The 21,309-nt window shown below is 53.1% G+C and overlaps 2 protein-coding genes across 3 annotated transcripts in view; one reads left to right on the forward strand and one right to left on the reverse strand.

The window, feature by feature from the left end:
• On the forward strand, window positions 1–3,436 carry S100A11 (S100 calcium binding protein A11). The gene is made up of 3 exons (XM_074164660.1): window positions 1–476; window positions 1,612–1,749; window positions 2,479–3,436. Exons 1-3 carry the CDS (start codon window positions 474–476, stop codon window positions 2,629–2,631), a joined length of 294 nt encoding a protein of 97 aa, XP_074020761.1. The 5' UTR covers window positions 1–473; the 3' UTR covers window positions 2,632–3,436.
• The window catches only part of COPA (COPI coat complex subunit alpha), a 24,865-nt gene continuing 6,921 nt past the window's right edge, over window positions 3,366–21,309 (reverse strand). The window contains exons 9-33 of one of the 2 annotated variants that reach the window (XM_074164659.1): window positions 20,541–20,676; window positions 20,036–20,118; window positions 18,851–19,001; window positions 18,316–18,382; window positions 18,134–18,209; window positions 15,038–15,120; window positions 13,929–14,068; window positions 13,033–13,118; window positions 12,511–12,649; window positions 11,692–11,854; window positions 10,983–11,129; window positions 10,559–10,748; window positions 10,331–10,426; window positions 9,902–9,990; window positions 9,091–9,214; window positions 8,728–8,817; window positions 8,494–8,603; window positions 8,218–8,295; window positions 7,944–8,012; window positions 7,582–7,718; window positions 6,033–6,219; window positions 5,837–5,947; window positions 5,475–5,636; window positions 5,180–5,374; window positions 3,366–4,017 (exon numbers count right to left, since the gene is read on the reverse strand). In XM_074164659.1, the coding sequence (XP_074020760.1) occupies window positions 3,958–4,017; window positions 5,180–5,374; window positions 5,475–5,636; window positions 5,837–5,947; window positions 6,033–6,219; window positions 7,582–7,718; window positions 7,944–8,012; window positions 8,218–8,295; window positions 8,494–8,603; window positions 8,728–8,817; window positions 9,091–9,214; window positions 9,902–9,990; window positions 10,331–10,426; window positions 10,559–10,748; window positions 10,983–11,129; window positions 11,692–11,854; window positions 12,511–12,649; window positions 13,033–13,118; window positions 13,929–14,068; window positions 15,038–15,120; window positions 18,134–18,209; window positions 18,316–18,382; window positions 18,851–19,001; window positions 20,036–20,118; window positions 20,541–20,676 (2,969 nt within the window). In that variant the 3' untranslated portion in view covers window positions 3,366–3,957. Of the gene's footprint in view, window positions 4,018–5,179; window positions 5,375–5,474; window positions 5,637–5,836; window positions 5,948–6,032; window positions 6,220–7,581; window positions 7,719–7,943; window positions 8,013–8,217; window positions 8,296–8,493; window positions 8,604–8,727; window positions 8,818–9,090; window positions 9,215–9,901; window positions 9,991–10,330; window positions 10,427–10,558; window positions 10,749–10,982; window positions 11,130–11,691; window positions 11,855–12,510; window positions 12,688–13,022; window positions 13,119–13,928; window positions 14,069–15,037; window positions 15,121–18,133; window positions 18,210–18,315; window positions 18,383–18,850; window positions 19,002–20,035; window positions 20,119–20,540; window positions 20,677–21,309 lie in introns of both variants that reach the window. The other variant, XM_074164657.1, reaches the window with a different exon arrangement.

Below are 21,309 nucleotides of genomic sequence, written 5' to 3' on the forward strand. Positions count from 1 at the left end.
GGGGGGGGGGGGGAGTCGGAACTTCGCCCTGAGCCTGGGGATGGAATGAAGGGGGCCATAAAGGGATGAGTTCCAAAGGATCGAGGGGAGAAAACAGATAAGAAGGAGAAAATAGGAGTTGAAATAGAAAAAAGGAGCGTGAATAGATAATGGGAGCGTAAACAGAAAAATGGGAGCGTAAAAAAAGAAAACGGGAATGTAAATAACCGTGAAGAATAAAGCTCGGGAGGGAAAGGGACAGAGAATCCAAAGGAGGGGCCCGGCACATTCCTGAGCCTGCGCCGGGGACCGCGGGCACGTCCCGATCTGCCGTTAGAGCCGCGGTTGCCCAAGGCGACCCAAGGGGCTGAGTCAGGGCTGGGCGCTGGCCACGCCGGGAAGGGCGGTGGCCACGGTGTGAGGCTCATTTACCGCCCCGGCTCCGGCTCCGTCGCATCGCACCGAGGAGCGAGCCCCCTCCGAGCCCCCCAGCCATGGTGAGTGAGCCGGAACCCCCCGGGCTGGGGAGGGAGAGGAGGCTCCGGGGGGGGAGGAGGAGGAGGAGGAGGAGGAGGGCGATGGCAGAGGAGCTTTTCCCACAAATGGCCCCCGGAACCGAAGGGGAGACAGACTTTGGCTCTGGAAAAATCAGCCGGGGCCAAGGGCTGAGCTAAATCTCTGCTGGGGAGCGGGCCTGGGGGCAAGAAAAGGGGGGGCAGAGGGTCCCTGGAGGTGAAGGGGAGCCGGGGGGTGGCAGTTGTGTTGTTCCCCCCCCCCCCCCCATCCCCTCCCCTCTTTTTTCCCCCCCCACTTGATGCTTCCGATGGCCATCGCTGGACTCGGGGCTGCAGCTCTGCCGTCCCGTCCCCCCCCAACTCCCTCCCAGCACCGGGGTGGGGGGGACACAGGAGCCGAGGGGCCGTGGCTGAGCACGGAAGCAACTCACTTCCTCTCACATTAACCAAAAAAGGCTGAATTGAGCCCGGGGCAGGGCAGGATGTGGCAGCAAGGCCCCAGGATGCTGAGGTGGGGCAGGGAAGGATGGGTTCCTTCCAGCTCTCCCCAAAGATCAGAGCTGGGGGGGGGGGGGAAAGCCCCACATCCCCCCCCCCCCCCCCCCCATCTCCCCCAGTCCATCCCAGCTCCGTCTCTGCCCGGAGGCTGCAGTTCGGAGTTCGGGAAGCCAAACGCTGCTCGCATTTTTCTGGCGTGACTCAAGAGTTTCTCCACCATCCAGACAGGGCAGGGTTTGGGGGGGGAAAGGGGCGGGGGGGGGACACACATCCCTGCGATTGCAGCGCAAGCACTTCCCAGTCCAAGAACGCTCCTCTAACTGGGAGCCGCCATCGCCCCAGGGGGATTTTCCATCCGCCACTCCTCTGGCTCCCTCCTGCACCACAAGGCCCTGCCAAGGAAGCGGAGAAATTAAGACCGAAGAAAAATGCAGCCGGACGGGTTGGGCAGAGGAGAGTCGAGGAGGAGAGCGATTGCAGGAGGCCCCCCCACCCACCACCACCACCATGTCCCCCCCCCAGCCCAAATTTCCTCCAGAAATAGTGGAGGTTCCTCCTCCCGCGAGCCCCGAGCTCTCCAGGATGTTCTCCTCAACCCGTTCTCCTTGCTCCCCCGCAGCCCACGGAGACCGAGCGCTGCATCGAGTCCCTGCTGGCCGTTTTCCAGCGTTACGCGGGACGGGAAGGGGACAACCACACCCTCTCCAAGAGGGAATTCCTGGCCTTCATGAACACCGAGCTGGCAGCTTTCACAAAGGTGAGCAAAACCCGGGCCAGAAGAACCTCCCATGGGACACACTTCACACACACACACTCACCCCGGACAGGGATTAATTAGAGCCCCCGACCCCACAACCGCCGTGGGGTGGGCAATGGGAGGAGCTCGCTCCCAGTAGAAGCCAGAGCGTGGCCCAACAAGAGTTGGGTGTCCAAATTCTGCCTCCCCCTCACCCTGGTGACAAAGGACCATCCCAGGGACAGGGGTGCCCCTCCCTGAGCCCCCCTCAGCCTCCAAGCAGCCATCGATTCATAGAATGGTTAGAGTTGGAAGGGACCTTAGAGATCATCGAGTTCCAACCCCCCTGCCCTGGGCAGGGACACCTCCACTAGAGCAGGTTGCTCCAAGCCCCATCCAGCCTGGTCTTGAACACTTCCAGGGATGGGGCAGCCACAACTTCCCTGGGCAACCTGTTCCAGCGTCTCACCACCCTCACAGGAAAGAATTTCCTCCTAATATCTCATCTAAATCTCCCCTCTTCCCATTTAAAACCGTTACCCCTTGTCCTGTCACTCCATCTCCTGACCAAGAGTCCCTCTCCGGCTCTCCTGGAGGCTCCCTTCAGATATTGGAAGGCTGCTATGAGGTCTCCCCGGAGCCTTCTCTTCTCCAGGCTGAACAACCCCAGCTCTCTCAGCCTGTCTCCATAGGGGAGGTGCTCCATCCATCCCTCTGGAGCTCGATTCCCATCCCTTTGGTCTTTTGCAGAACCAGAAGGACCCCGCGGTGCTGGACAGGATGATGAAGAAACTGGATTTGAACAGCGATGGGCAGCTGGACTTCCCCGAGTTCCTCAACCTCATCGGGGGCATCGCCGTGGCCTGTCACGACACCCTGGTGGTTAAGCCCCCTATGCCCTAGACCCGGCCGCTGTGTCTCCCCACCACTGTGAACGTCCCTCCAAGAAGATGGATCAAAGCTGGAAGCAGCACCATCCCCAGTCCTCATTTTTATGTATAAAATAAAAGGTTTCAAATCCTAGCATGAGCCCTGGCTTTATTTCAGCATCAGGAGGGAGAAGAAAGCCCCAGGAAACGCCGTCCAGGCAGGAAGGGAGCAGGATCACAGAATCACATGGGGTTGGAAAGGACCTCTGGAGATCATCTAGTCCAACCCCCCTGCCAAAGCAGGTCCACCCAGAGCAGGTTGCACAGGAACGTGTCCAGGCGGGTTTGGAATGTCTCCAGAGAAGGATCTCCAGGTCCTACCCTCTGCTGCTCCACTGAGGCGAGAACACGCGTGTTCTCATCCTTGAAATCTAGAAATTCCCATCTCCCTGGCTTTGGAGATGCTCCAGCCCATTGAGTGCCACCAGAAATACTCAAGTTACAACTCCACGAGGTAAATGCAGAGACGGGAGCATGACCAATAAGGATAATTTGAGCACTACCAACAGCAATTAAACACTACTAATTAGGAGAAGCAGCCCCTGCTGGCCTGATAAATTATTTCAGGACTAAAGACTCGATTTTCTGGAAACTTCAAACCCCTCCCAGGCGGGGGAGGGAGGGAGCGAGGGAGGGAAGGTGAAAAGAGGAAATTCAATCTCTCTTCTATCTCACTTAAGACCAACTGAGCTACAAAAACAGGAAGATCAAGACGGTCGATTAACTTTATTCATGCGAGAAGCTGATTATTTGCAGAAATGTTGCCAGGACACCAAACCAAAAAAAAAAAATCAACACCAGCACTTGCCCGCGGAGCCGCTCTGCTGGCCCCGAGCAGGGCTGGGCGGTGGCCCCGGTTCCAGACAGTGCCACGCTCCTGTGACAGCCAGGCTGGGCTGTCCCCGCTGCAGCAGGGACTTTGAGCTCTTCTTCCAGGAGCTGAAAGACCCAAGAAGCAGTTTCTGCCTCTCAAGGAGCTTCTCCAGAGCGCACTGTGTGGGACCAGGGCTCGGCAAGAGCCACCCTTCACCCTCTGGAAAAGATTTCCCTCCGGAGAAGGGTGTAAAAACTTCACAGCGGCCGGATCTGGGAATAGAAGCGCAATTTGCTACTACCTGGAAGCAGCGAAGAGTCTCCCTATGGGATTCCTGGGTGGGGAAGAGCAGGTAAAACACGGCACAGGCTACGGGGAAGAGACTGGACTAAAAGCTGGAATGGTGGGAGGTGAGAGTTTTTAGGCTGGGATGGGAAACGGGACCGTTTCCCTCCGCTCTCACACCACCCCAGGGCCGGACAGGCCTTAGCGGAACTGGAGGGGGCTGATCCGCAGCCCGATGACATCTTTGCCGATCTCCGTCACCTGAGGAGTGAAAGGGAGACGGTTAATGCTAAAAAGGAAGAGCCCAGTCCCATACGCAGCAGGCAGAGCCTTGGACGGATGTGGAGAACACCCGCTGCCAATCCTGAAATTTAAACTTTTGAACTACTCAGCATTTCACAACTCCCAGACTGCGCCATCTCACACGCCAGGGCCTCTGACATCCAACTCCGACCCCAAAATCCAGGCCAAGGGAGTTCAGGGGGAACACGAGGGAAGTTGCTGGAAGGGATTCTCAAGGGAAACACAGAATCATAGAATGGTTTGGGGTGGAAGGGACATTAAAGACAATCCAGTTCCCTCCCTGCCCTGGGCAGGGACACCTCCCACCAGCCCAGGTTGCTCCAAGCCCCCTCCAACCTGGCCTTGAACCCCTCCAGGGATGGGGCAGCCACAGCTTCTCTGGGCAACCTGGGCCAGGCTCTCACCACCCTCACAGCAAAGAACTTCTGCCCCACAGCTCAGCTCAATCTCCCCTCTTGCAGCTTAAAACCCTTCCCCCTCGTCCCATCGCTCCCCTCCCTCATCAAGAGTCCCCCCCCCCAGCGTTCCTGGAGCCCCTTGAGGGACTGGAAGGGGCTCCAAGGTCTCCCCAGAGCCTTCTCTTCTCCAGGCTGAACCCCCCCAACTCTCTCAGCCCCCCCTCACAGCAGAGGGGCTCCAGCCCTTCCAGCATCTCCTCTGGCCCCGCTCCAACAGCTCCATGTCTCTCCTCTGCTGAGGCCCCAGAACTGGAGGCAGCACTTTTCCGGGGGGGGGGGGGAGGGGGGGTCTCCCCAGAGCGGAACAGAGGGGCAAAATCCCCCCCCTCGCCCTGCTGGCCACACTGCTGGGGATGCAGCCCAGGGGGCAGGGGCTTGCTGGGCTGCCAGCACACATTGCCAGCCCATGGCCAGCTTTCTCCCCGCCCCAGGCCCCCAAATCCCTTCTCCCTGGGGCTGCTCCCCATCCCTTCATCCCCAGCCTGGGTTGGGACCGGGGGCTGCCCCCACCCAGGGGCAGGACCCTGCACTTGGCCTGGTTGAACCCCATGAGGGTCACATAGGGCCACCTCTCCAGCCCTCTCTGGATGCCATCGCATCCCTCAGGAGTGTCACCGTGTCACACAGTTAGGAGGGGGTGGCAGAATTCAAGACGCCCTTACCGTGGTGACGCGGCAGATCTGCCCGTGGAACTCAGGGCAGTAGCAGGCGCCGCTGAGTGGACACTTCTCCACGGGTTTGCCCCGATAAATGGGGCGGTAGGAGGCAGCACAGATGTCAAAGGGGTTGTGCATGTCGTAGTTGAGCTGGTAGGTGTCTGTGGGGTTCTTCTCACACGCTGACAAGATCTTGCGGGTCTGCAAAAAGCCACCAAATTGACCAGAGAGACAACGCGGAGGGAGTCCAAAGAGGGTCTGCCCCGGCAGATATTTCTGCCCGTGCCCCTCACGGACGTACCTGCTGGGCCACCTCGGGTTTTGGACCCAGTTCCAGCAGCCGACGGGCAAAAGTAGCGGCCGTCTTGAAGTTTTTGAGTTTGAAGAAGAGGTTGAGAGCAGTACGAAGCACCAAGATCATGTGGACGGGCTGGAGGTTGGAGTGGGTGAAATAGGCAGCCATCTGCAGGGACAAGGACGAAAAGTAGGGATACTATCACTACCAACCACACAAATAACTGGACGTCCTTAAAATGCTGCAAGAAACCCCTCCCAAGTAATTCTTTAAAGGAGGAAGTGGCAGAATTCAGGATTCCCAGTGCCTTTTTGAACCCTATTTCCCCCTCATCTCCCTCAAAGTGAAGAAATTCACAGTTCCTGTACCTCGCAGATCCGCTTCTGCTGCTCCAGGGTCTCTTTGGGCAGCTTCTTCCGCTCAATCTCCATGGAGAGCCCCACAATATACTCCCGGCAAATGGCTATCAGCTGCTGGGCCTTTAGAGAGGGAAGAGAGAGTCGAGCTTTCGGCTTCCTGCCCCACAGACACGCGGATGAGGGGACAGAAGAGTCCCCCTCTCACCTCAGCGATCTCCTGCTTGTTGTCCACCACCAGCAAGGGCACGCTGAGCAAGATGGAGCGGAACTTCTCCACAGCCTCCTCGAATTTGCCGGCCGTGGTGAGCTGGTAGCAGAGCTGCAGGCGCTGGATCAGGTCGTTGAGCTTCAGGCCAACGGCAGGGAGGGCGTTTTTCAAGCCAGCTTCTTTCCTGGAGGGGGCAGGGGGGGCACAAAATTGAAGTTGGAGGGTACAAACAGGATCACTGCAGAGGCCAGAAGGACACACATGTGGTCAGCTCGGCTGTAACAGGTCAGAAATGTTTTGACCCAGGGCCACGCTGCTTTTCTTGGCCATTAGCTGAGTGTAAAAGACATCTGTGCTTCCGTAATTCCACCCCCCCACATTGCCCAGGTCTCTCTGCGTTAGCGCAGGTTGGGAAGTCCGGCTCATTTTGTTCCAGTGGCTTCCAGGCACCACCGTAATAAACAGCCCTGTGGTTCTCTAGATGCCTCAGACCAGCCTTTTTCAAGGCCAGGTTGGACAGGGCTTGGAGCAACCTGGTCTGGTGGGAGGTGTCCCTGCCCGGGGCAGGCAGGCGGGAACTCGATGATCTTTAAGGTCCCTTCCAACCCAAACCATTCTATGATTTTATGATTTGTCAGAGGCAGAGCATGAGTGCTGGAAAACACAGCATCCCAACTGCAGAACCCTGGGTTTAGTCTCTAAAAAAACCCAAGGAAAGCAGTTAATTAACATTTTATATCTAACAGGAGGCAGTAAAAAAAAAAATCTCACTAAAGCCAGAATGTTGCCTATTGATACCCAGAGAAGGTTCCTCCCGTCACAACAGAGGGAGATGTTTCTAGCTACATCTCTCCAGGAGCCTGAGAGATAATCATAGAATGGTTCCGGTTGGAAGGGACCTTAAAGACCATCCATTCCCTACTCTGCTCTGGGCAGGGACACCTCCCACCAGAGCAGGTTGCTCCAAGCCCCCTCCAACCTGGCCTTGAACCCCTCCAGGGAGGGGGCAGCCACAGCTTCTCTGGGCAACCACCCTCACAGCAAAGAACTTCTGCCCCACAGCTCAGCTCAATCTCCCCTCTTTCAGCTTAAAACCCTTCCCCCTCGTCCCATCGCTCCCCTCCCTCATCAAGAGTCCCCCCCCCTTCCAGCTTTCCTGGAGCCCCTTGAGGGACTGGAAGGGGCTCCAAGGTCTCCCCGGAGCCTTCTCTTCTCCAGGCTGAACCCCCCCAACTCTCTCAGCCCCCCCTCCCAGCAGAGGGGCTCCAGCCCTCCCAGCATCTCTGGGGCCTCCTCTGGCCCCGCTCCAACAGCTCCGTGTCCTTCTGATGTTGGTGGCCCCAGAGCTGGAGGCAGCATTGGGGGGGGGTCTTCCCAGAGCGGAGCAGAGAGGCAGAACCCCATCCCCTCGCCCTGCTGGCCACGCTGCTGGGGATGCAGCCCAGGGGGCAGGGGGCTTGCTGAGCTGCCAGAGCACGTTGCCAGCTCATGTCGAGCTTCTCAAACGGCACAAGAGCCCAGAAAAGGAACTAACCCAACTGCTTACCAGTTGCGATGTGGGTATCCATACATGCTGGGGAGACACGGCAGGGCTTGGTAGGTCGTACGGCCGCGGGCGTAGGTCTGCAGGAAAAGCTGCTTGTAGGGTCCAAAGTTTGTTACTCCGACCTGGTCGTGAAGGAGCTGGAAGAGACACATTGATTTGGTGAGTAAAAGTTGGCTGGGGCTGCACAAAAGCTGCACAGACGTCGCCCAGGCTCACAGCACCTCTTGTTTTACACCCAGAGAAAACAATGCACAGAATGAGTCACAAAAAGACACAAATTAAAGCTTAAGACTGGATTAGAGATGGAAATACAGGGGAAGAAGGGCTCGGGATTTTCTCTAGAAACTCCAGGGGACACTTACCCTCATCGCTGTCTCAAAGGAGCCAGCCAGAACATGGTCAACGGGAAGCTGAGAATTGTTACACCACACCTATAAAAATGGAAAGGAAAGATATGCAAGAGGAATTGCGTAGATGCCCACGTTTGTCTTACCTCCCCTTACCACCCCCTAACTCCCCCTAACGTCCCTATGCTGCGCACACAGAGGAGAGTTAATGAGAAGGACCGAACCCCAAAAAATGAAGCACCGAAGTAAAAAGTGTCTGAGAAGGACAATCAGAGATTTGTGCCATTACCTGGGCTGGGCTGGTACCCTTGGTGGGCGGCACAAAGAATCCATCCTCTGCTGCTCCTGCTGGACCAGCAGGAACGTCCTGGGGGAACACACAGAGATGTGATTAGTGTGGAAGGTTCCAGCAGCCAGATGAAATGAGAGCTGGCCACAGCTGTGGTGACCAAGTCTCCAAAGAAGCCCAGAACACATCTGCCCACCTCCACTACCACAACCTGTCATCACCTTCCCCAAATAACTACAACTGGGCTGCTTAAGAAGCCTCCCGTAAGCCTCCTACCAGTTCAGGGGGAAGATCCAAATCTTCTTCAACTTCCCATCCACCTCCTTCTTCCTGTCCTTTACCCAGACCTTCCTCTCCAAAGCCTTCTCCAGCATCCACAAAGCCATCTGCGTGGAGGGGGCAAGGGCAGAATGGTCAGAGCTCTTACACAGACACATATTTCCACTTCAAGGTCCCTTCCAACCTAGACAATTCTATGATTCTACAAGAAAAACTCTGGGATTCACCCACCTTCATCCAGCTGCAGCTCCGCGTCTTCTCCCCAGCCCTCGGTGCCAACAGCGTCGATATCAATATCAGCAGCCAAGGCACCCCCTTTGCCTACAAAAAGAGGAGGGTCCTTCAATTACTCATTTCTGAGTGGGTCAGGTGTTAAGGGAAGAATTACGTTACCCCAGCACCCTCCCTTCCAATTGTCAAGTCCCATTTTGTGCTAAAAAACTAAAGATTGAAAAGATTTGCCAAAAATGATGTAAATGCCAAGCTGGATTCCAACCCCTGGTGGTAACACACAAAAAACCCAAGGTTAACGGGTTCAGGAACCACGGAGACAAACGTTCAGCTTAATGGGACATTCCAGGTACAAAGCGATACCTTTGCCAGCAATTGTTCCTTCGAAGAACCCCTTGGAGACGGTCAGCAGTGGCCAGTTGGTGTCCAGAGGCATGACAGGAGCAGGAGGCTGCAGCAGCTTGGCGTTGTGGTCAATGTCTGGGATCTGTGCCAAGAGGAGCAGAAAACAGTTAAAGGCCACATAAGGAAAATCATAGAATGGTTTGGGTTGGAAGGGACCTTCAAGAGCATTCAGTCCCCTTTAACCCCCTGCCCTGGGCAGGGACACCTCCCACCAGACCAGGTTGCTCCAAGCCCCATCCAACCTGGCCTTCAACCCCTCCAGGGATGGGGCAACCACAGCTTCTCTGGGCAACCTGGGCCAGGCTCTCACCACCCTCACAGCAAAGAGCTTCTTCCCAATATCTAACCTAAATCTCTCCTTTTTCAGCTTAAAACCCTTCCCCCTCATCCTATGGCTCCCCTCCCTGTTCCAGAGTCCCCCCCCCAGCTTTCCTGGAGCCCCTTGAGGGACTGGAAGGGGCTCCAAGGTCTCCCCGGAGCCTTCTCTTCTCCAGGCTGAACCCCCCCAACTCTCTCAGCCCCCCCTCACAGCAGAGGGGCTCCAGCCCTCTCAGCATCTTCCTCTGATCATCTTCCAAAATCCCATCCTTTGACCTACCCACCTTCAAGCATCACAGAGTCTCAACACTAATAACTGTGACCAGAATGGAGATGGTTCCTCCCTCCCAGTACGGAGCTGCCTCACCAGTCACACTGACACCAGATCCCACCGTCACGTCTTCCCCAAACCCTAGAGCTCTTGTAATGAAGCATTAGGCCATTTGCTAACCGTTTCCTTTTCAGGATCAAAGGTTTCCTTCAGACTTTCAGCTTCCTCATCCAGACCATGGGTGGCAGCCGTGAGATAGGCCAGAGACTCTGAAATGAGATATAATTAATACGAGCGCTTGTTTTTCATTGCCTGGAGAAAGAAAACTTCTCAAACCAGCACGTACAGCCCCACAAGGGGAAGAATCACACCTTTAGGGGTGTCACTGGATTTAGGATTAGAATGTGCAGGCAACGATTGACCATTTGAATATGTTTGGTTCATTGGTCTCCTGGATGATATCCCAGCTCTTGGATTAATTTCTGCTCACCTTGAGTTTCTCAAGTAAGGGATGACACCGATCTGCCCCCAGATATCATTGTTCATCCCAACAACCTCCCCAGCTTCTCCCGAGCCCACAGAGGCATATTTTACTCTGACGTTACTCACTTTGCCCACAGTTCTTCAGGATCCTCACCCTCTCTGCCACGTCTCCTAGATACAAGGCGTTCTGGTAGTGGCCACTCATATCCTTACGGATCTCAGCTAAATCAAAAGAAAAAGAAGTCCCAATTGTTCTGCTGTTCTTGGCCTCTGCTGTGACGCCGCTCGTTCCCTCTGGGGACAACACTCAGATCCTCTTATCTCGTTTTGTTTTGCCCCCACCCCAGCGCTCACCAATCTTCATCATCTTCCGAAGCTTCTCCAGATTGCCGGTGATGAGGTAGAGGAAGGAGAGCCTGTCGAAGTTCTTGGTGCGCTGGTAGCACATCTCCACAATCTGGTGATTGCCCTGCAGCAAAGCCACTTCTCCCAGTTTCTCCCAGCAGTTCTTGTCATCCAGAGCTTTGGCTGCTTCCAGAGCGATCTGACAAGAGAATTGAGATGGTTACAAAGGCTTTGCAGAAAGGAGTTTTCTCTGCAGGCTTCTGTTGACAATGTCCATGATGGAAAGCAAGGGATTAAAAGGATCATCCTCAACTCCATCACTCTCAACTAATTATTCTTCTTCCCAATAATCCTCTTCCTTGCAGCAAAAGTTAAGGTTGTGAGAGATGCCCAGAAGGACGTGCCTTTCTCCCCGCACCACCCGCCTCCTCACCTCGATGTTGCCACACTCCAGCGCCAGGCTGAAACGGGTCTTCTCATCCTTGACAAAGTGCAGGGCCACCTCCGGGTAGCCCTTTTTCTGCAGGTAGGCAATGATGGACTGGCCCACGAGCTTGGCGTTCCTCACCATGTGCAGCACCTGCAAAGAAAAGGCACTGAAACCCTCAACACCCCTCGCGAGGGACAGAATCACAGAATGGTATGAGCCTGGAAAGGACCTCTGGAGATCATCTAGTCCAACCCTCTGCCAGAGCAGGTCCACCCAGAGCAGGTCCCACAGGAACGTGTCCAGGCGGGGTTTTGAATGTCTCCAGAGATGGAGACTCCACCACCTCTCTGGGCAGCCTCTTCCAGGGCTCTGCCACCCTCAAAGTGAGGAAGTTCCTCCTCATGTTGAGATGGAACTTCCCATGTTCCAGTTTGTGCCCGTTCCCTCTTGTCCTGTCACTGGGCAACACTGGAAAAAGCCTGGCCCCATCCTCCTGACACCCACCCTTGAAATATTTCTAGGCGTTGATCAGATCCCCCCTGAGTCTTCTCTTCTCCAAACTAAAAAGCCCCAAGTCCCTCAGCCTTTCCTCCTAAGGGAGATGCTCCAGGCCCCTCATCATCTTTGTAGCCCTCTGCTGTACCCTCTCCAGCACCCTCTTCTCTTTATCCTCAGGTCAAGGAAGAGCATGAGGTTTCTCGTGTCTCCTCACCTCATCATACTTCCGGTTGATCAATGCCAGCTTGAATTTGAATTCCGTGGGATCGATAGTGAGGACTCTGGGGCGACACTCTCTATCCAGGCAGTACACGTTGTTCCCCTTCACGCGGGTAACGTAGATAGGCAGGTCCAGGGTGCGGATGATCCCATGATCCCTACGGCCACACACAGCGCACTCGTGACACACGTGTCAACACATCTGTCTGACCACATTCCCTACCTCAAAAAACAATCAACTCTCTACATTGTTTTCATAGAATCATGGAATGGTTTGGGTTGGAAGGGACCCTTAAAGAACATCCCCTTCTCCCCCCTGCCCTGGGCAGGGACACCTCCCACCAGACCAGGCTCCTCCAAGCTCCCTCCAACCTGGCCTTCAACCCCTCCAGGGATGGGGCAGCCACAGCTTCTCTGGGCAACCTGGGCCAGGCTCTCACCACCCTCACAGCAAAGAGCTTCTGCCCCACAGCTCAGCTCAATCTCCCCTCTTGCAGCTTAAAACCCTTCCCCCTCATCCCATCACGCCCCTCCCTCATCAAGAGTCCCCCCTCAGCTTTCCTGGAGTCCTTTTAGGTAAACCTGGATGAGGTTTTAACCTGGATTAGAAAAACAAGCCCCAGGCAGATGAGCAGTGCAGCCTCCCAGCCCAGTAGCGTAACACCAGCGCTCAGGATAAGCAACCAAACATGAGGATTTAGCTCTGGCTGGCTTTGGGTACGTCCATGCTCTAATAAAAGCACCGTTTCACAAGCACTAGCCCAAAAAAGCCCCACGGTAGCCCACACAAGGCTTGCACGACGCCCAGCCTCACCCCGTGGTGACGGCGTATTTGATGTGATTGCTGGTGGTGTAGATGAAAACGCCGCTTTCATCCCAGGCGCCGCTCTTGACACGGATGTTTTCATGGATATTACAGAGCGACTCCAGCTTTCTGTTGCAGATCATGATGGCTGGAGAGGAAAGGGAAGAGAAGTGAGGGCAGGGAACCCTCTGCTGTTAAACATCTGCCTCTGAACCATGGCTTCTCCCTTCCACCATCCCAGCCATTAAGGAGATGATGGAAAACACAAAAAATTGTCACCATCTGCATTTGTTTTTAGGGATTAGCTGGATCCTTTTTGAGGGGTACAAAAAGCCCTCTGTTTTCCAAGCTTGTAGAAAGCCTTTCCTGAAGATACAAAGCCCCACACTATGAACATCCTCAGCTGCAGCTTCCCCACCAGCCACGGCACTGGATGGACTCTCCAGCTGGGACTTTGCTCCCAGCCCAGGGAGAGCCTGGTGTGCAGCAGGATCCACGTGAAACACTGTCGTGTCCCCAACTCCCGCTCACCGTGCTTCGCCAGCAGAGCCACGTGGGACATGTCAGCCGACCAGATGACATATTTCACCTTGGAGATCTTCACCGAGGCCAGAGTTCTGGGAAAGGACAGGACCAACATCAGAGAGTTGAACAATCCCCTTCCACAGCAGCTCTGGGATCAAGCTGGATGACAACCACCAGCACCCAACACCCCGAACCCCACTTCCAGGTGGCTCTGAAGGCCCTTTTTGCAGTCTGCTGACTTCAAAACCTGGATTTCTGAGGGGGTTTTAGGGATGGGTTTAAAGGAACGAAGGAAATAAGGTATTTCCAAGCAGCGTTGACATTGTTGAATTTACTTGTAACTTTCCCAACAATATTAGGAAGAAAAAGGTGTATAAATAAAGAAATGAGGCAAGTTCTGGGATGTAAGAAATGAACACACAACACATCCATCTGCAGATAATCCAGAACTTTCTCAAGCCTACAAAGACGGCCAAAAGCCATCCCCTTGACCATTCCTTTGTGGCCAACAACGCGTCCACCAGCACTAACACGCTACCACCAGAGAATTCGGAGCAGCTATAAAACCTAAGGGAGGAGACACCAGGCGAGTTTAGCTTGAGTTTGGTTTTTTTTTTTTTTGATTTCTCTCCGCTTTTCCAGCGCCCAGTTCCGCAGGCAGAGGATTTACAAGGGGATGGCACCTCTCCCTGCCACCGCTGGCACGATGCCCGCGGCAGAAATTGCACCTTGGCTGTGTTTATACACTCTGCTCTCCGTAACAGTTGTCAGCCGTGGTTTGGATGGGCCCAACGCAGCTGAGGCTGGATTCTGGAGGGCATTAATAGCTGCTACTTGTCCCCAGAGGCCACACGCCGGCAGGACGACAATATTAAGACTTCTCCCGGCAGAGGGGGTCTTACCGCTTCTGCTGCACATCAAAGAGGGTGATGGAGTCCGTGTCCCTCAGTAGCAGGTTCCCAGTGCCAGCGTAGAAAATCTCATCGCAGTTGGGCACCTGCACCTTCTTCGTGATCTCATTCTTCAGGTTTTTGATCAGGATCTGCCATTCGGGGAGAGGAAACAAAAACTTAAGTAGATTCCACAAAGAAATTCAGCGTTATTTGAACTCAGAATTTTTGTACGGCTGAACCTCAGCGGCCAAAATAAGAGCTGCAGCTTTTCTGGAAGCTTTATCAGACTTTATCCTGCTGGAAAAATCCACCCAGGAGTTTCCCAGGGGTCAGACACAGCGTATCCTCTCTTTTCAGCCCCAGTGCTGTCAGTACTAATTGGCTGATGCGATCTGCCAGCCCCCTCTACAACGAGCACGTGAATAAAATGAGAGAACACAGCGTAGATAAAAAAAAAGGAAATGATGAAGTTGAGAGGGGAGAACGGCAAGTGGAGAAGGGGCAGGGGAAGGGGAAGGCAGGGAGGAGTAAGAAACAGGCATGAAATAAACTTCAATTTATTGAGCTAAAATGAATTTTTAAGAAATTCAAACAAAGGGAAAAAAAAAAGAAAAAATTCAATATCCTGCATGGGGCAGAGAACAAGATTTTTCTTCCCCATCACATCAAGTTAATTCAAGCAGGGAAAACTTTCTGTGAGTGTCTTTCCCCTTTTTTTCTCCTACTGCACTCCCCAAGTGAGAACAAACAGCTTTAATAAAAATCTAGCCTGTATTTTCCCCATTCCCCCACTACTTTCACGCTATGGAAGTGACCTGGGGGGGCGCTCCCCGGTCCTGTTCTGGTCAGCTTTAATCGCTGAACTCACCCGCTGCAGCAGGTTTCCAGCAACTTAGCTCAGATTTACTGTCAAAGGAGTTAATTAACATTTCAGCTCATTACATTTGCGCTGTATTATTGTGTTTTTTCATGTGGGTCTGCAGCCCGTTCTTTACCGACAACGCTTTGCCAGTCTCCTCGGATCTCCCATAATTCTGAAAAACCCAATTTACCCACTTCCAAATGACAAGGCACCTCGTTAAAAAGCTGACCCTATTAAGCCCATCCCCTCCCCTTACCGAATGCATGCGGTCCAGGACGGCGAAGCGGTTCCGCGCCACCCACACGGCTGTGAGCCCGGAGGAACGTTTCCCCTCGGGCGCTGGGGGAGAGAAATAAAACACAGACGGGGAATAAAACCTCTGGCAGGCTCTTGTTCGATCCCGTTTTGGCCGCTGTAGCCGCTTCCTCCTAATTTCATGTTTAACCTGAGGCCATTCACAAGACTCATCTACCCCCCCCACCACCACCCCGATGTCCTTTCGGGTCTCGGCGTGGCCACCGCCAGCCCTTTTCGCCAGCCAAGGGACGAGACAAGCGGCCGGTTTTACAGCCAAGGCCACCGCTTGGTGCCATCCCGGGCGACAGCGCCGTCTGTCAAGCTAATGAGCGGAGCCTCGTTAGCCAAACGAAGGGAGCAGCGAGGGTCCCGGCTTCCATGGAAGAGCCCTCCTCTCCCCCTTGTCTTCCCCCCCTTCCCCCCCCCCCCCCCCCCCCCAAATGGATATAACGAGCTGGAGGAGAAAGGCTTAGCTCTCCCCAGCGCGCAGCTGGGCTCCCAGTTTCCAAATGCTAATCCAAACACAGCCCTGGGCACGTCAGACAGCACAGAGAGAACCACGGGATGCGCTGCTGATGCGGGGAAGGCTTTTTGTGGCAGCAAAAGGGAAGGCAGAAGCGAAGCGAGATGGTAAAATAACATTTTCTTTAGTTCTCGGCCCCTTTTCTCACCAGTCCTGCTGCTCTACACAACTGGTTTCGGAGACTCACCCACTAAGTGCTATTTCACAGCGCCATTTGTCCTAAAAAACGATGATTTAAACCTGCCTTCCTCGCCCCTCAGCCCTCATTTACTGCCCAACCCAAGAAAGACTCGTCTGAATTCAATTCCCAGCTCCGCTTGGGATTTTCTGCCGGCGGCTTCACCTCTTTTCCTCAATCTCCACAAGCCAGCATTTTAACTGGCTTTAAGTCTCTAACGCTGACTGTAGATCAGGCAGAAAATCACTGAAATATATTCCCAGCAAGACTTAAAAAATGGTAAGAAAGCTCAGCTTCCCTTGTAGGTCAGGTAAATAATTCCTCCTGCGAATAAGACAACGATGAAGACTCCAAAGCTCATGTTAAATGCCCACACGATAGTCCTGGAGATCACCAGAAGGTTGAATATACAGTAGTTTCTTGGAGAAGATATGTATCGACCGGTAGAATTTTATGCTATTCTTGAAAATGCATTAAAATGCACAGTTTTCGTAAGGTCTTACTGTTTCTTCCTCTAAAAGAATAAGCCCTTTCCTCTTTTAAAGGGTGACAAGCCGAGCGTCCCCAGAAAAGTCAGCTTTTAACACCTGAGTGAAACTAAATATTCGATTAAATCTTACTGAATGTATTTCAGAAGTTACTAAAAAGCTCCCTTTCTCTTTTTCTCTCCAAACACACCCGCTGACTGCGCTCAGCAACGAAATTTTCCCTTCGTTAGACCCACAAAAATTGATAAATCTACGAAGAAGTGAGTTGGATTCCAGTCGAACTCGTCCATCACTCCCCCTCGTTTCAACATCTTTACGACGGAGGCAGGAGGAACCAGCTGGAGTTTCAGATCCCAAATGGAATTCACAGTCAGGAGAAAGAATGAGGTTGGTGGGTTGTTTTTTGTTTTGTTTTTTTTTTCCCCCTAAATCATGTTTTGACTTTGTAAATTGCACAAAACTGGTCTGGAATTTGCCGAGAGGAAGAATGGCTACTGGCACCCTGGCACCGTCACTTTTACAGCCACTTTTCAGAGGATAAAAATCTCTCCGAACAAAACAAATCCGGTGAAAAATCCATCTCTGGTGACAAGCCAGGAAGGCCGCCTGCTGCGTCGAAAGGGAAAAGCGCAAAGTTCCTAATAACACAATTATAAAATATATATTTGGAGCAGTAAAAGTTTGGGCCGAACATGAATTTTTCAAGTCAGCGCGGTGTGATATAGTGAGGGGGAAAGCTGCCAAATGGTGTGTGCTGCGGGGGCACTGGGAACCACAGAGAAAGAGGCCAACGAGGGAGGCTCAGAGAAATGAAGCTTCTTTTTTTTTTTCTTTTAAATATATAACACGCACACAGAGAGAGCTGGAGAGCGGAGGAGGGCACAGCTCCACAGCAATAAACCCTCTCAAGGTAACGGGAAATCATCTATTCCTCAACGACCCGGATGAAGGGATGGAATGTGCCCTCAGCAAGTTTGCTGGTGACACACAACTTGGGGGGGTGACAACCCAGAAGGCTGTGCCGCCATCCAGCGAGACCTGGACAGGCTGGAGAGTTGGGCAGAGAGGAACCTGATGAAATTCAACAAGGGCAAGTGCAGGGTGCTGCACCTGGGGAGGAATAACCCCCCGTACCAGGACAGCTTGGGGGTGACCTGCTGGGGAGCAGCTCTGAGGAAAAAGACCCAGGAGTCCTGGTGGACAACAGGATGCCCACGAGCCAGCAATGGGCCCCGGTGGCCAAGAAGGTCAATGGCATCCTGGGGGGCATCAGGAAGAGCGTGGCCAGCAGGTGGAGGGAGGTCATCCTACCCCTCTGCTCTGCCCTGCCCTGGGGAGGAACCATCTGCAGCACTGGGACCAGTTCTGGGCTCCCCAGTTCCAGAAGGACAGGGAACTGCTGGACAGGGCACAGCAAAGGGCTACAAAGATGATGAGGGGCCTGGAGCATCTCTCTGATGAGGAAAGGCTGAGGGACTTGGGGCTTTTGAGTCTGGAGAAGAGAAGGCTGAGGGGGGATCTGATCAACACCGAGAAATACTTCAAGGGTGGGTGTCAGGAGGATGGGGCCAGGCTTTTTCCAATGGTGCCCAGTGACAGGACAAGAGGGAACGGGCACAAACTGGAACATGGGAAGTTCCACCTAAACATGAGCAGGAACTTCTTTGCTTTGAGGGTGGCAGAGCCCTGGAAGAGGCTGCCCAGAGAGGTGGTGGAGTCTCCGTCACTGGAGACATTCAAACCCCACCTGGACATGTCCCTGTGGGACCTGCTCTGGGTGGACCTGCTCTGGCAGGGGGTTGGACTAGATGATCTCCAGAGGTCCCTTCCAACCCCATATCATTCTGTGAAATTAAAAATGCCTACCATCCGGATTCTGGGAGTCTGCATCCTTGGGGATGGTGTAGAGGTCATAAGTGCTGTTCTCCAAGTTGCTGGCTCTCTGTGGAGAGGAGGGAAAAACCCAGTTTAAGACAGGATTTCGCAGAACCGACATTCACAGCTTCGTGGAAAGTCCTTCAGCACGTTCTGTGACAGAACTGACTTACCGTGCAGAGGAGAACGGCGTTCTCGGCCGGGTTGTAGGACATGTTGAACACGGGGAACTTGGAACCGCTGAAGAAAAGAGAAAGTCAGAGGGGACCAAGGTTATTTCTACCAAAATCACCTTCTGATAAACACCCTTCATTTTCTGAAATACACCGAGTAGCAGAAAAGCTCAGTTTTGATGAATATCCTGCATCAAAACCACTTGGAAACAGTGTAAGAACATGAACGTTTTACAAATGAAAGAGCCAGCGTTTCGGTTTGAGACTCAAAATGATTTTAAAACAAATTGTATCCATGCACGGATAAAAATTGACCTAAAAAACTTCTTGTAGCCTTTGTAAATTCATCTGATGGAAGAGTCTGTTGAAACAGAGGTCTTAATTGCACCCTCAGAATCGCTACAAACCCCTTCCGGACCAGCAATCCGAACGGGACCTAACAATGTGAATACAACACCAGGATCTATCTGTAAGCGAGAAACAAGTAAGGGATTCAGGATCCTGGGAACGGAGCGGGACGAGCACCGTCTCCTACCTCCGCAGCTGCATGACAGCCACGTCTTTCGAGCTGTTGAAATCGAGCTGCCGGAGGAAACGGTCCTTCACATAATAGAGCATGTTGCCGTGCACAGCGTACGCCGGCCGCTCGCGCTCCAGTTTGAACACGATCATGCCGCCGTCATGGCCTGAGGAAAAGGCAGGCGAGAAATCAAACGTGTGAATTAAATCCCGCAGGGTTTTTTTCCTCATTACGAAGACGACACTAACGAGCCCTTCAAACCAACAAAGATCACAATGACGACCGTCAGCTCCCTCTGCTACTCCTGACTGAATTGATTCTTTCCCATCGCCTTCACATTTCCTAATAAATCTAAGATTTATTCTTCTAGAAACACTTTGCCTCGCTGACACCCCTTTCTTTAATTGTTAAAACTCCAGGGTGGGTTCTCCAGGATCTGTCCCAGCCCTTCTCAGCCGCAGAGAATTTACCCAGTTAATGCAGACGATCTTCTAGCTTTGAACTGGAGCCCACACAATGACATCATGTTCCACTAAATAAGGATCTTTTCCCTACGATACATTTAGTAAAAGCCTCTGCAAGTCAGTGTGCTCTGCAAAGTGTGTCAAAGAAAAGCAAATCCTATATGGATCATAGAATCATGGAATGGTTTCGGTAGGAAGGGACCTTGAAGATCACCCAGTTCCACCCCCCTGCCCTGGGCAGGGACACCTCCCACCAGACCAGGTTGCTCCAAGCCTCCTCCAACCTGGCCTTGAACCCCTCCAGGGATGGGGCAGCCACAGCTTCTCTGGGCAACCTGGGCCAGGCTCTCACCACCCTCACAGCAAAGAACTTCTGCCCAATATCTAACCTAAATCTCTCCTTTTTCAGCTTAAAACCCTTCCCTCTCGTCCCATCGCTCCCCTCCCTCATCAAGAGTGTCCCCCCCCCCCCAGCTTTCCTGGAGCCCCTTGAGGGACTGGAAGGGGCTCCAAGGTCTCCCCGGAGCCTTCTCTTCTCCAGGCTGAACCCCCCCAACTCTCTCAGCCCCCCCTCCCAGCAGAGGGGCTCCAGCCCTCCCAGCATCTCCGGGGCCTCCTCTGGCCCCGCTCCAACAGCTCCATGTCCTTCCAGTGTTGCTGACTTCCCATATGGAATATATTTATACATTTTCTCTTCACACCAACCTCTCAGACACCAAGTAGGACCTTTTCTTACCTGCAGCAAAGAGGTTGAGGTTGGGATGAGCAGCCAGTACCCAGAAGCGATCGTGGTCCCGCCGGAAGGTCTGGACACCCGTGCTAAAGGTGAAAAGGAAGGAATAAGTAATATAAACAAAACAGAAACCGCGGTGTAAACTTAATTTCCCAACGAAGATTCTAAGCTTTGCCACACAGACAACTCTAGCATTCAGCACCCAGAGTTCAAAATGCTGTATTCAAAGCCTTCTCTCAAATACTATATCCTCATTTAACACCTTTCCAGCAGCAGCGTTACAGACAAGTCAGGCCTCTTCCACTTGCTTCCAGGCAATTACAAGCCTCGCTCTTGTCTCAAAGGGACAGAAAAAGGGACAAACACGACTTCTCACTCATGAATTATCAAACACCAACGGTTTAAGAGCTGCTGGTGTTCGGTTTCTCCAAAAATAATGGCAGGTGTTTCCCACGTGTGAAAAATTTCATCATAGGATGGAGTCGGATGATGCCTAAGGAGCACTAACCGTTTAGACATGTCCCAGACACGGATACTCTTGTCTTCTGAGTTGCTGAGGATGAGCTCCTGCCGCGGGTGAAAGACGGCGCAGGAGACGTTGTTGTAGTGCCCTCGGCAAGTGTCAACCTCCCAGGCCTTCGATTCTAACCGGAGGTGGGAAAGAATGAGGGAAATGATGCTGAAACAGGTTAAGCTCTGCCACAGCAGCAGCACAGCAAGAACTTTTATCACAGAGCAAACTGCATCAGCCACTAGTTATTATACTGTTTTCTGCAGTTTAATTAATTATCTCTCTCCAACCACTAGCACAGCTCACCTGAGAGAAACAGATAAGCCCCATTACTAAAAAGCTGCTAATCGTATGGAGTTTAGCTGGACTGAGCTGACAAAAGCACAACCATTCCCGATGGAGGGCTCTCAAATCACCTCCCTTTCTTCTTCCATACTCAAAAAACTTCAGCGTCATGTTTTTCTCCTCCTCCCAGCTCCTGCTCAGCAGCGGGTGCAAATCAAGAGAAACCGGAGGCATTTGGTAGAGAATTGAACTCTCCTCACACTGAAAAAACCAGTGCTGGCTGGGGTTGGACTAGATGATCTCTGAAGGTCCCTTCCAACTTCTACAACCCTACGATTCTGGGATTATTTACTGCTCTGTCAGACAGATGTCTTTGCAAAGTGTAAAATGCCTCCAGGTTCTGTCTGCAGGTGTTCAAACATCAATTTTAACTCTCAACCCCCTTCTCCCCGTGGGGTTCCCCTCCCCGGAGAATCCTCTC

Source organism: Numenius arquata, chromosome 27 (genome assembly GCF_964106895.1).
Source record: "Numenius arquata chromosome 27, bNumArq3.hap1.1, whole genome shotgun sequence".
NCBI classification, from domain to species: domain Eukaryota; kingdom Metazoa; phylum Chordata; class Aves; order Charadriiformes; family Scolopacidae; genus Numenius; species Numenius arquata.